Source organism: Pundamilia nyererei, unplaced genomic scaffold (assembly GCF_000239375.1).
Source record: "Pundamilia nyererei isolate P.nyererei 1_Seehausen unplaced genomic scaffold, PunNye1.0 scaffold00327, whole genome shotgun sequence".
NCBI lineage: Eukaryota > Metazoa > Chordata > Actinopteri > Cichliformes > Cichlidae > Pundamilia > Pundamilia nyererei.
The window spans coordinates 348,062-359,802 of record NW_005187728.1 but is presented as its reverse complement, the minus strand read 5'-3'; the positions used below and the strand labels follow the sequence as shown (position 1 = coordinate 359,802).

General features: G+C 43.7%; 1 protein-coding gene across 2 annotated transcripts in view; it reads right to left on the bottom strand.

The window, feature by feature from the left end:
- Positions 1-4,987: 4,987 nt before the first annotated feature.
- nwd2 (NACHT and WD repeat domain containing 2) overlaps positions 4,988-11,741 on the bottom strand; it is a 57,797-nt gene continuing 51,043 nt past the window's right edge. For both annotated transcript variants that reach the window (XM_005751801.2, XM_005751800.1), the window contains exon 8: positions 4,988-11,279. In XM_005751801.2, coding sequence (XP_005751858.1) covers positions 7,383-11,279 — 3,897 coding nt within the window. In that variant the 3' untranslated portion in view covers positions 4,988-7,382. The remainder of the gene's footprint in view (positions 11,280-11,741) is intronic.

Genomic DNA, 11,741 nt, shown 5'->3' with positions numbered 1-11,741 from the left:
CTTTTGGAAAAGAAAAACTTAAACTACAGTGGAGGCATTTTTCCACTCTGGCAGCTTTTGACAGGATGACATCTAACATTCCGGTAAAGAGACAAAACATGACAACAATGTTACGCATTGGATGCAAAGTAGTCCCCTCCTAGACATGTTCAAAGATACAGCCTGTGGTGCCGCATAAATACTTTCAGTCTGTTTTCACTCCACTGCTTCCTTCTTGTTTTCTATGTTTAACTTTCATTCTTGAGCAGAATGAAGGTTTCATGAAGACGAAGGACGGACGGACACTTTAAGTCGCTGAAAAAATACAAGTCGATAGTTTAAAGAATTTGGGGACATGAGTTCATTCATTATGTTGTATGGATCAGATGTATCTACTAAATATGAAGCTGAACCGTAAAGAACTTCTTGTCATGTTTACACCTTTTTATTTCTTTACAAATTGATGCAGGCCGACTAATATCATTGCTGTGCTTATTCCGTGTTGTTTTTTTGTCACAGGGTTCTGGGAGATTCTCTTCGAGAAGGATCTACTCAATGGACACTTTGATTGATACCCTTGTTCAACTGCTTGTTAATGCAAATGTCTAATCAGGCAAACACGTAGCAATAAGTCGGTGCTTTTAGGCATCTACACATGGTCAAGATGATGTGCTGAAGTTTAAACCGAGCATCACAATGAGTGATTTAAGTTGCTTTATTAGTGCAAGTGTTCCAAAAACTGGTGATCTTCTGGCATTTTCCCACCCAACCATCTCTGTTTATAGAGAATGAGGGGCGGTTCTCTGGGAGAAAATACCTTGTTGATGTCAGAGGTCAGAGCAGAACGGCCAGACTGCTTTGAGCTGATAGGAATGAGACGGTCGAATAACCACTCCTATGCAGAAGAGCATCTGTGAATGCACAACATGTTGAACTCTGAAGCTGATTGGTTACAAAAAGCAGAAGACCACACGCTGCTCCTGTTAGCTAGGGAGAGAAAACTTGAAGCTACAGTTTGCACAGATTCAGCAAAATTGGACAACAGAAGTTTAGAAAAATGTCGCCTGGTCTGTTGAGTCTCAATTTCTGCTGCAACATCCGGGTAGAGTAAAGATTTGGCAACATGAAAGCATGGATCCATTCTGAATTGTACTAATGGTTCAGGCTGCTCGTGGTGTAAGGGTGTAGCCATGTTGTGATGGCTGCTGCCAGCAGGATAGCGCGCTAAGTCAAAAAAGTCGAACTGGTTTCTTAAACAGGACAATGAGGTCTCTTTACTTAAGTAACCTCCACAGTCACCAGATCCAACAGAGCATGTTTGTGCTGGGCTTGCTGTTTGCAGACGGGAAGACTGACATTACAGATGATGCTATCATGTCAACGTGGACCAAAATCCCTGAACGTTTCCAGCATCTTGTTGAATCTATGCCACAAAGAATGAAGGTAGTCCTGAAGGAAAAAGGTTCTAACCCACTACTACCAAGGTGCACCTAAGACATGTATTTCTCTCAACTTTCAAATACTTTACGTAACATTTAAAGGCCTATATTCTTACAGCAAGATTTTGTTTTAACCTAAAAAAAATACTTATATTTCATCGCGTTTTGTTTCAACTCTATAGCAGCTAAGAAAATAGCTCATGCCACGCTTTTGAAACTGTTCCACCACCTTTAGTATCTGTGTAAAAAGCTACTAAATGTGGTCCGATGTTTTTCTCCCCTGCTGTTTCCAAGGTCAAGGATTCAGCTTTGGGCTTTCTAAAGGCAAACATTCATGGTTTCAGAAACCCCGACTTTGTGGTCTTGACCTTTTCTCCTGCCAAAACAACAACAGTTATTAAAGCTTAGTCACTTCTGCAGTTTCAGAAAGCTTTGATCCCATGTCACACTGTTGAATATCCTCATTGTCGGGCGTGACGTGTCAGTCTGCAGAAACGTACATGGACTTTGACATGAACTGAGTCACGGCTAGACCAGCGTTTGCCTCCTAAATTTTGTCACTGATCCGATCGATATAAAGCAAGAAAACAGAAGAAAAATAAGAACAATTAGTAAATGAAGGTCGCTGTCCACCCCATATAATGTCTGACTTTCTCTTCTGTGATCACATCAACTCTCCCCTAAATGCTGCAGCGCACGGCAGACACTGTAATCTCTTTAACCTGTCACGAGCAAACAGCTCCTCGAACATCTCCCATTTCCAGCTGTTCACCTGGAATGGAAACAGAGGTGCAGACTCGGACAGGAGCGCCTTCCTCACACGTCTCTGCTCCCGGCGTGCTTCAGAGGAACTAGGTCAGGGCTTGTTGGTAGTTGTAACTGAGGTTTGGCGCTTCTGCAACGGGCTGATGAGAGGAGAGAATACGAGATAATGAGAGATGAGCGGTCGCGCTCCATTTATGGGATTCATCGTAACTCTCCTCGCAGATACAATATTTGCCCGCAACTGGCACAAGATTGATGTGATCTCCCTGTGCAAACACCCCGTATTTGGCGAAAAGCTTTTAGTTAGGCAAATACAAAGCGTCTTACAACCATAGGATTCAGGGTTTTTTCTCTCTTTTCTTTTTAAGCAGAGTTTGCTTTTAAATTTCAGGTGCCCGTGGGGTTAAAGTGTTTAGTTGTGGCTGGTTTATCTGGTGTGCCACAGTGTACTTGTAGGGAGGGGGAGAGAGGAAGATATGGGTGAGTCACAGGCTTTCCCATCACAGGAAATACAGGTCACACTTGAAAAAATACAAGGATGACAAAAAGGACGGCTCAATGCTGCTGACAGTGAAGTGGCTATTTATAGGGCTGGGTAAATAAAAGGTAATGACAAACTGTACCTATTGTAGGACACACATGCATGCACGCGCACCCATCAGTGCACCATGTGACCTGCAGAGACCTCCCATTGAACAAACAAAGTGGTGTAATTACAGGCCTGTGTGGCTCTGCAGGTGGAATGTGCTAGCGATAGTCAAGCCCTTGTTGTCCTAATGACTGGAAGCAGCCCCAACAGCCAACAGACATGAGCTCACCGTCATTACAATAGGAGGCGTGGCCAAGCCTGTGACTGCTGTGGACCTGATGTTGCTGTGGAGACAGGACACACACACACACACGCACACGGATCTGCTTAGAGTTAGACCACTGGGAAATTAAAATGGTAGCCCAAAGCAACAGGATTTTATTGGCTAATCACGGGTTGATCCTGGATGTGTTTACGGTGCAGGTTTGTGTGTCTCGGCGAGCGTGTGCAAGTGCAGGGCAGCGTACAGGTGCACCGCACACGCATCGCCTAATTACAATGACAACGTCAGCCGGCGTTGGAGAGATATTCGCCACGCTTGTCTGGCATTGGGCATCTTGTGCAGAAGAGCAATTACTGACCAATCAAATGATTTTACAGCTCGGTTCAGTGTGTGTGTGTGTTTAAGGCTGTCAGCTCTGTCAATGTTTTCTGGCTCTCCGGGGGGAAAAAAAACAAACCTTCATGAATTTTCTGTTTCACAGCATGCTCTGCAACTTCATTTACAGCTACCGGCACTTCAGGAATGAGCTGAGCAGAGAATCTGTCGACACACAAGAAGAACGCTTTCATTTCTAAAAGAAGACACTCGATGACAATGTGGTCCAGCAACCTCTAGTTGCAGAAAGCAAAAACGAAAGAAAAGGCCAGAGGCGGTGGCAGCGTGGAGGCAAAAAGTGAACCATTTTATTACATTAAAATTTTCATACAAACAATGCATACACACTAGGTTCATATTGCTTCAGACATAAGTTTCTTTTTCTCTTTGAATTTCCAGTTAAACAACTCTGTAACAAAATGTAAGTACAACATTTATGAAAATATAAATCTCTAAACAGGTAAGTCAGTCCTGACGATAAGAATACATAGAAACATTCATTACCAGTATGTCAACTATGAGTTGCAAACATGTAAGTTATTAAAAGTCATTCAAGTTACTTAACATACAATAATTTTTACTGGCTTCCATATGGACACATTCAAATATACTCTTAAACTGGCATTCCGATATATTTTATAAGAGGACTCTTTTTTTTTTTTAAACTTCTTTAGCAAAGATAGCAAGTTTTTCTCTATCATAAACATAATCACAGTCGAACACTGAAACGATTTGGTAACAATATAATTACAGTACAAGCCTCAGAAACAACTGTCGACAAAAGTAAATCACAAACTATAATCGGGACTTTGGCAAATTACTTGAAAGAATATCTTTTTTTAAAGTCTTGAGTCGGAGGGAAATAAAGTGTTTTAAAGCTTGGTGCTGCTACTTAGTTTGAAATTATCCAAGGGCCTTTATCTTAACTCGTCAAAACTGGTAAACATAGAATAAGATGGAATAGCCCTTTAAAAAGTATATGTCAAAGTGAAAGTGTGTGTTTTTTGTTTCTGTCATGCCTCGGTAAAGTTTGGACTCGCCACAGCTCAACACTGCTTGAGACAAATTCAATTACAGTCATGCTTTGAAAAGAGAAAAAAGAAAAGCCACCCATGGCACCTGCAAGGTACGAGCTCAAAGATGTTCCAATATTCCTTCAGACTGTCAGCTGATCTCAACATGTCATAATGTTATCAGGGTCCGATTTATCGGGCAAGGGTCAAAAAGATCAGAGAGAGACACGAATGTTTAAAGATGGCCGTGCTTCCCACCTCTCCAAAGAGCTGCAGCAGAAGCTGGAAATACGCTACGTGGACGAAAGTACTGAGCCAGCAACACGCTACAGCTGCGGGAGCTGCTCAGCCATGCAAACCCATGCGACGAAGCTCCCAGCACACAGTTTTTGTGCCGACGTTAATGCCAGAGGAGGTTTGGAGCTCAATCAACAACCGTGCTTTTTATTGTTAGGTAGTCTGCCACTTCGTGCCTGTGCTGCTGGGGTTCCCAAACTCCTCATTCCCACCCACACTTACAACTGATGGTGGAATATCTAGGAAGTTTTACAGATTTTTTGAAACAGTGGAATCCTACTACAGCACCACGCTCAAATTCAGTGAGCTCTTCAAGACTCAATCTTTCATAAATGTTTGTAAAGGCAGACTGCTGAAAATTAAGAGCTGCTGTCCAATACTTTCACGTGTGCTCTCTTAGGATGATCCAGAGCTGTTGCTCAAATTGGCACTCAAGACTGAGCCATAAAGTTGTGCAAACTTAGTAAAAGCAAAGTCACTAAACTTTGTAACTGCTGTTGCAGGTGATCACTGAAAATGGGCATAATTTGATGGATCAGCTGATTCTCTTCTGTTCATCCTATGTGCAAAATTCAATAAGTGGCTCCATAGTGTGGTACTTTACACTTTTTTCTAACAAGCGAAAGACCCCTAGTTTGATCCTGGGAGGAGACAGAAATGCCTCAGCGGTTGCCGGTATAAAAATCTGCCAAATCAAATATGTGGAACTACACGCTGGGACCCCGTTTGAATAAAGGAGTGGCTGAAAGTAGCCTTCAGTTAGGGTGTGCAATTGCATCTGCAAGATTCTTTGCAACCCACTATTGGCCAACTCTGTCTAATGCCACTGGTGCTCAGTCTGCTTTGTTAAGGTGTTGCTGCTCCCCTCCCTGCTTTCAACATATGGACGGGTTGGAAGGTCCGAGGCACCTTGGACCACATAAAAGTTACTGCAGACAGGATACAAATCCCATTTTGGCTGAAGTGGCCTCGACAGGATTAAAGTAATGGGTCTCACCCCACTGACTTAGATAAGGAGTTGGTCTTGTTAGCACTTGTTTTAAGGGCCCGGAGGTGTTAGCAAGATGGCTGCTGAGTGGTGAGATTTTCTCCTAGAATGACTTTAATAGAGCTCAGAAACAATTTAGAAATCACCTTCTGAAAAGTTGTGAAAAAAAACACAGCATGAAAACTAAAGTTGGTGAATGTGTAAGAAAAATTTAACGGTGTCAACGTGGCACGCAATTTGAAATAAAAGCAGGAAGTCCAACTTAAAAATGTACATTTAAAATGTAACTTCTGCTTTACATCTGTGCTGAAATATCCACCACAAGATACATTTTCCCTCCACATTCAGAATCTTCAGTGTCTTGTCCAAAGTTTTTACACAGGGTGACAAACAATGTCAAGTACCGACCCATATTTAATACCACTGATTACCAAGGCTGTTCCACTATGACGTCAGCTGCTAAAACGACAGCATCGACATTTGTAATGATACCAGGCACATATGAAGAGACTAGCATTTCAAGTGAGCCCGCTGTAGCCTGCAAGTGCCCGAATAGCTTGTGTCTTTCTGTAGATAAATCTTAAGACAAACCTAGATCACTTTCAACAATTTATACGTCTCATATGAATAAATCTAATAATTTCTCACAAAAACCACTTATAAAGTGCTTCCACCTACAGCCTACACTTCTAAATATATTCACACGGCCGAGCTGTTTCAGAGAAACATTGGGCTAATCACTCTTTTCTTTAATACTGAAACACTTGAACAAACGCCACTAAGCCTAAAGCAAATACACTGGTTAAGGCGTGAATGTGCATGGTGCTATGCTACTTTTATGCTCAATAGTGGTGTTTCCCTTAAAAAAACGAACAGCAGACAAACTGATGGAACTGCAGGCAAATTCACATCCAATTTACGTAAACTGTTCCAAGAAATTTCTACAACTATCGTTACAGAGAGCAATGCCTTCCATCTCCCGCGTTGTTGACCAGTACACTGATCGTTCACATCTGGCGTCAATGCAAGTATTATGCAACGGTGCGTAGACTGTGTGTACAAATTCCCTGCATTTTCATAAATCTTGTAATCTGCACATAAAGAACATTTTAAATTCCAGGCACTCACTTTGATTGCATTAAGCACAACATAACTTTTTTGTTTAGTTTTTTTAAGGACAAATTGCAGCAGCCAAAAAGAGACATGTACATATGTTCATAGTTCTTCCATTTTGTACAGTACAGCCTGATATTAATACAAACATGAATATACTCTTTTACGAACAACAGTATGGCTTAATGTGCACAATATAAATAAAGATATGGTAGGATGATAGTGGCTGAGATCACTGGAATGGCTTTGTAAATGTTTGAACGAGACTTCTGAATCATAACTTTGTTCTTCAAATGCAAAAGGACACATAATGGCAAACTAATACTTCACACGATTTACATGTGTTTTCTTTTGAAAAAACAGTATTTTCTAACAGTCTTAATGCGTAAAACAAAGTGTGTCGTAAGTTGGAAGTAATTCATACATAACTTGAGTGCAGCGATAAAAACCGGTCGGCCCATTAACTACCCATAGGGCTGACATCTGCAGCTGAATCACGTGGCTGTAAACAAGAATCAACTGCGACCCCAGAGATTCTAAGCTTTGTCGCCTGTCTCCGCCCTCCCACCTTAGCTCCTCCCACTCCTCTGTTCTCCACCTGTCACTGCAGCAGTTCAGTCTTTTTCGTAGGTGTTGTCGACTCACCTTCTCCAGAGTCGGACACGTTGATGGGGCTGTCCCTGGAAAAGACCTCTGTTGACTCTCTCCAAATGCAGTCGGCAACAGTCTTAAAGGAATGATTGCTGCATTTGGGACGGACCTTCTGAGAGGCATTGTTGACAATCTGGCGGCTGTTGGAGGTGGCTATCTTTATCTTGAGGGCAGCATCCACACGATCCACTACTGTGTACGTGCCAATGCTGCCGTCCTCAAAGCCGATGATGATGTTTAGCGCTCGCTGGGAGAGAGACAGGAAGGTGGGGGTCTTGTAAAGCGAGCATGTGCCAATGCTCTTGCCATCGGCAAGGCGCATCACGATCAGGTTGGACACAACGCCCGCGTCGTCGTCTTCGTCACAGTTCCGGAAACATATGTATACAAGGTAACGCCCATCTCTTGATAACTTCTGACGCCAAATTATACCGGCGGCATGAACAAGCCTGAGCTTCCCACTGTGAAGGTCCAAGACGTTAATATTCTCGTCACCTTTGGAGACAATCCCTAATTTTCCGTTGGGTGAGATTTGGAAGTCCTCTAGATTTTTGAGGAAATTGGCTGGCAACTGGACTCTCCTGCAAACGGACTCATCTGCAACGCTCCAGATGAAGACTGTCTCGGTGGACGTGATGAAGACTACACAGTCAGGGCAGTCGGGAATGAGTTTGAAGTTGACAATGGTAATGCCATCATCGCAGACAAACTTCTTTGATACGCTGCCTGACCACAGGCTGACAGCGAGAAGCTTGTTTTTTGACGTTCCCACAAGGAAAGTGTTCGCTGTGGTGATCAGTGCATTCTGGAGGGTAACTAAGATGTTGCAGACTTTGTGCCCCGTAGCAAGCCTCCACACTCTGGAGGCATTCTGCTCACAAAGGGACACCACAAACTGGTCATTGTGCGTAATTAACAATTGTGATATTCTCTGTCCATTGATGCGGAAGATGTTTTCTCCTGTGTTGGTTTGCCAGACATACTGACTGGACTTGTCATCCGAAGTCACCATGAGATCCCCTGAGGAGGTTAGGACACAGTTCTCTACTATGCCCTCGTGCTTAAAGACTGTCTCAATGAAGCCAGTGCTAAAGTTCCACTTGTGGACAGCTTCTGAGCCGTCCATGGTAAACACATAGTCCTCTCTGCCAGACAGCTGCAAGGTCTGGATCTTCTTCCCTGTTTTGTCAATGTTGGACATGGCGGTGATGATATCAATGTCCCAAACAGACAGAACTCCACTGCTGGCAACCGAAAGGAGCAAGTTGTGGTGGATTGATTTGATGAGTTTCACGATAGCCCCTGAGATCTCAATCAGGCTAGCCATGCACTGTCCACTGTCTCTCCTCCAGACAAAGATAGAGGAGGTATTTTCCATGGAGGCCACAATGCTTTGGCCATTCTTGGAGAGTACAGCGGCAACAAAGCGTTCACTACGTTTGGCTTTAAACTTTTCTACCATCTTCCATACTTTTGTGTCCAGCACCTCTATACTTCGAGCCTTGCAAATGAGAATGGAACGTTGGTCTTCTGCTAACTCAATGCCCACTACTTCGGTCTCATCCCCTCTACAATCATAATCCTCCATCAGCTTCGGGTTAGTGACCTCTTTGGTGTTCCACACGGACAAACTGCCTTCATTGTCAATCATCACCATTTGGCTGAGAGTGTCGAGTACAAGAATGGACTTCACAAACCCTCCAGAAAACTCAGACGTCACAGTGGCCAACTTGTCACCATTTCCAAGATGAAAGATGGAGACCGTGTTGAGGTACTGGCCACAGAAGGCATACATTCCATCTGGCGAGCACTGGACACAAGTCACCTCATACCAGCAGTGGAACTGGTACAAAGGCCAACCATAGAGGAGGTCAATGACGTTCACATCTTTACTAGCCTCAAGCCATGCCAAAGCATGATGGGTAGATAAAGTAAAACCGTTAATGAAAGCAACGCCACCAGTGATGCCAGCATGCTTGGAGCCCTTGATTTCAACCTCAGATAAAAGGCAGGACTTGTGATTATCATAGATGAGCAGTGTGTTTTTAGTTGTGGCCACAACCAGATACTTCTCATCAGAGGTTAACCTGATTCCCAGCACAACAGATCTGGCTGTGTCGATCTGCCGTAGAAGTTGCCTGCTCTCTACATCCCAGGTGCTGACAGATCCATCTTCCAGTGCTACGAGGACTATGTTTGGGGCTAGAGTGGGCAGGATCTCCACAATCTGCATGTAGCTGGAGCAAAGAGGAAGCCTCTCTGGACTGTAAGTAACATCCATAGAGGAGTGGAGAGGCACAATAGAGCAGTACTTTGGGCCATCTTTGTCACACTCCAGAAGGATGTGTCTGAGTTTAGGCAGGGAGGTGACAACTGGCAGAAGTCTTTGCTGCAGCTCTGCAGACAGCGACGCCGGATTCTTCAGCACTTTTACTTTGATGCTACGGAGAGTTGTGGCTAAGAACTTCAGCTCTTTCTCTTGGGTGTAACTGTAAGCTAGGTCAATGTCTGTTAGAGCCTTTTCAAACTGGCCAATCTTGATCATTGTGTAGAGCCAGCTGAAGTTCATTATGACACCAAACATGAGGTCATCTGTACGCCCACTCCTGGTAAGGTGGTACACCAGCTCTGTCATTTTTCTGTGGTTGACAAAGAAAATGTCAGGCTCCAAAAGGTTGCACTGGAACACCCAAGGTTGTTCAGGAGTCTGTCTGTCATAGGAGTACTTATCAGAAGATGTCTTTTCATGGGACTGCTGATGGTGAGGGTTTTTGTGATGAGAAATGTTCAAGGAAGTGAAATGGTTGTTATCATAGGTAAAGATCTTCTTTCTGCCCGCTGACCATGCCCCTAGAAAATACTCAGCTAAGAGGCTATGCATCTGATGCACGTCCTCCTCATTGCTAAGGTATAGCTTCTGGGCAATAAGGTGCAGGTGCCTGTTGGCCCAGACCATCAAAGTGACGTTCCGTACCTGACGTTCCACCAGATACCCCTCAAGCTCCTCTCTGAGCTTCGCAATCAAGTCATAGGCGATTCTCAATGGATTTTTGAGGTATGTTGCCACAATGACATCACCAAGAACTATGTTATCAAGGGACAGGATATCTTCCAGCTCAACTTCAGTTAGCCCAGCCTTGGCCATGGTGATATACCCTAGTGCTCTGAAGACAAATCGTTGGCCTAACTTGTTTTCCACCGAGTAGAACAACTGCTCTATGCTTTCGTGCACCGTCGAGCAGAGCGACTTATCGTCCACATCTTTATGTGACCTCCAGTGAACTACTTCCCTGTAGATGAGGTTAACAAACATTGGCAAAGTACACTTGGCAAGTGCCTCATTGACATAGATCTGCTGGCCTGAGGTGACCTTTCTCTTCACCCCCAGCAGTTGCTGCTTTAATGTTTGACTGCAGACTTTGCGGTCTCTCTGGATTAATTCAACGTAATACCCCTCATCATGGATGAGGTGGCGAAGCTTCTGCAGGATGCCGTGTTTATTGGGCAACGTTGACACCACAATGCGGACCGTCCGAGGGAGGTGTATGGGGAGCCACCACAGCTTGCGAGCTTCATCGGCTTCAGAGAGCTGCTCCAGGGCATCTAGGACAATGACCAAGGGCCTGTGGAATGATGGTTCCCCTAAGAGGTTGATCAGGAGTTCCTTCATCTCCTGAATCTTGTTAGGCAAAAAGTGAATCAGGCAGCGGTAGTTTAATGCAATCTGTTCACAGATGCTCTGGAGGAGGGTTCGTAGGTCTGTGGAGAGCTGGCTGGAGCCGATATAACGAACAATGACCACTGGGTCGCTTTCAGGGCCCATCTCTTTCTGCAGCCACGTGTAGGCCTGAAAAACAGCATTGACAGATTATTACTGTGGATAAATCCAACATGGAAACCATTTTTAATCATTTTCTAGTTACTGGACATGTGTAATGTGTAACACTCTGTTAAAATATTCTGTAAATGAGAACTACTCTAGTTTTGAAGCTATAGTGATCTTATAATTTCAGTCATGAATTCATTAAATGGCCCAGAAGAGATTTCATTTGACATTAAAAATGTTAACTGACATATTCAGGGCAACACGGAGACACTCCACATTTGACTTTCAGTGAGTTTGAGAGAGAGGGAGAGAAAAAGACAGACACACACAGACAGATTCGGTCTACTGCGTATTTAAAATGTTATGTTTTACATGTGTTTGCATCTCCATTCCTCATTCTGCGGGTAAGGAATGTGAGCAGACGCTGAATTTATAAAACTGTAAATATCAAAGACCAAACATATGTGTAGAAAAATCATTTAA